The 2,162-nt window shown below is 59.7% G+C and overlaps 2 protein-coding genes across 2 annotated transcripts, besides 2 other annotated features; both read right to left on the bottom strand.

Annotated features, from left to right (window-relative positions):
* Position 1: 1 nt before the first annotated feature.
* Tco025E_08920 (uncharacterized protein) lies at positions 2–598 on the bottom strand (the record flags this gene model as incomplete). Its single annotated transcript, XM_029375751.1, has 1 exon — positions 2–598. A coding segment is annotated over one exon (597 nt), but the record flags the coding sequence as incomplete, so codon positions are not given.
* Positions 599–783: 185 nt separating this feature from the next.
* Positions 784–841: a microsatellite.
* A 68-nt stretch (positions 842–909) lies between these two features.
* Tco025E_08921 (uncharacterized protein) lies at positions 910–1,215 on the bottom strand (the record flags this gene model as incomplete). Its single annotated transcript, XM_029375752.1, has 1 exon — positions 910–1,215. One exon carries the CDS (start codon positions 1,213–1,215, stop codon positions 910–912), a length of 306 nt encoding a protein of 101 aa, XP_029224161.1.
* Positions 1,216–2,029: 814 nt separating this feature from the next.
* Positions 2,030–2,064: a sequence feature (A-rich).
* The last annotated feature ends 98 nt before the right edge of the window (positions 2,065–2,162 follow it).

A 2,162-nucleotide genomic window follows, 5' to 3' on the forward strand; every position in this document is an offset into this window, starting at 1 on the left:
GTCCGGGCGTCTCGACAGTGGCGGCTGCGTCTGCGCGGTGTTCAGCGCTGCCCGCACCTTCGGCCGCCGGGGTGCCCGCTGCAGATGCCGCTGGCGGCTGCGCTCCGCCGCCGCCAGGAGGTTTTCCGGCGGCGGTGACTTCCGGCAACACCGGCCCCGCGGACGGTCGCCGGCAAATGTCTGGCTTCTCAGCGGCGGCGGCGGCGGTAGTGCTTGACGTCGGCAATTCCCTGCAAAACCCGCGCTCTCCTTCAAAAAGAGAATATTTCATCGTGAACGCAACAGCGCTCTCGTTGGCTCCAGCACACGCCGTGGCACACCGCCACTCCTCGAACTGCTCTTCGGCGTCCCTGCACAAATGCCAACAGTGAACGTTTCGTTCCCCCATCTCAAAACTCCTGCACGGTGTCCAAGTAGCCTCGCCGGGAAAGCGCCAACTTAACTTCTTGTCGGTGTTCGAACACGACACTTCCACCGTCGCCTCAGTCGCAGTCGCCGCCGTGTCGCCGACGGAGGCGCAGCAGCATAAGCCGCAGAGCAGCGCCAGGAGCGCCAGGGCGCACACCGCACGGCGCCGCAGCGTCGGCATCATCGCCATCAGTAAAAATAGTGGCAGTAGAGTCGCAGTGGGCTGCGGGGCAGTGAGAAAAAAGCAATAAACAAGAGAATGAGGTGGAGGTAGTGAAGAGTGCGGCGGGGAGAGCGAGCGCAGAGAGAGGGAAGAAAAAGGCGGCAGCGGCCCAATGCGTCCACGCGGGAGAACGCGCACACGCAACAATGGCCCGCAGCGCCGGCAGTCACCCACGACGGAGCAGAGAAGAGCAGCGGAGCGCAGCCGCAGGAAATGGCTGCACAACCTCGCAGCCGGCAAACGACACCCAGCGCGAGCACCCGCCCCGCCGGCCACACTCACACGCACTGGAATTGGACCCGCAGCGACACAAATGAGGCAGCACCCGCAAGGAAAGAGAGCGAGCCACAGTCCACTCTCCTTCTCGGCGTGCCCCTTACTTTCCCCTCACGGCCACGGAAGGAGGCAGCAGCAGCCGGCGCCACACGGCAGACGAGCAGCAGACGAGGCGCCGCATTTCTCCCGTCGTGCGAGGGCAAAGACACACGGTGAAGACGCCAGCCGCACAGCCGCAGCGAGAGGGACGGGGCGGGCCCAAAGTCCACCGCACAGTCTGCCGCTGCTTCGCCCTCACCGATCGGCATCGCACCGCACCGCAGGCTGCGATGGACGGCACCCTCCGCACACTCGCAGTGAGACACACGCCCCACGCAAACACCGTCTATTCTCTCCCGCCGCAGCGGGCGCACACCCCGTCACCCCCGCGCCACCGCAGCGCGGAACAAAAAAAAAAAAAGAGTCATCGCCGTCGTTGCCTTCCGGTGCCTGCCGGTGCCTCTAGCGGGAAGAAGGAGGAGGAAAAGGAATGGCGGCGTGACAGCAACACAACCAGCAGCGGTGGGGAAAACAGGTCATGGAGACACGCGGCGACAGTGGCGGACACGACGCACAAACTCAAAGTGAGCCGCGGTGATTCATCCCAAAAACAAAAAAACTAGTCCAAAAACATAGAGGTGGAAGACCAGCAGGACTCTGGGGAAACACAAACAAAAAAAATTACTTCGGCAGGTGTTTCTTTACTTTCACGTGTCCAACAGCACAAGAGGACTGTGAGAGTGTGTGCGTATATTTTACTACCTGCACGAAGAAAAAAAAGAAAAGGAAAACATAGCCCTGTTGCAGGAGCCCACACATTTGCACCTCCCGCACATTCAATGCGGCCTTCGGCCTGCGCTCCCGCCCGGCAGCTGCGCCACATCCGTGCGGCGCACAGCAGCGCGGCCGCCATCGCGTGTGTGGGCAACAGACAAAAAAGGGCAAACAAGAGGGAATAGACTCGTCACTCGTAACGGTGCGTATAGCGAGCAACCATTGGAGCAGAAAGCAAAGGAAAATAGAAAAACACCGGATGCTGGTTATTCCAGCAAATTCCAAAGAGGAAGAAGGAGAGTAATGTAGACAAAAAAGATAAAAACGAAACAAAACAAACAAAATGATTTAATAAATGAACAAGACCCGCTGGGACCGCAGCACACACGTTTTAGACGAGGGGTTACAAATTCACTCTCCCTCTTGCATTCAGCAGAGAGCC

The sequence above is a fragment of the Trypanosoma conorhini genome (assembly GCF_003719485.1).
Source record: "Trypanosoma conorhini strain 025E chromosome Unknown Tco_14.4_contig_00914, whole genome shotgun sequence".
In the NCBI taxonomy this organism is placed as follows: domain Eukaryota; phylum Euglenozoa; class Kinetoplastea; order Trypanosomatida; family Trypanosomatidae; genus Trypanosoma; species Trypanosoma conorhini.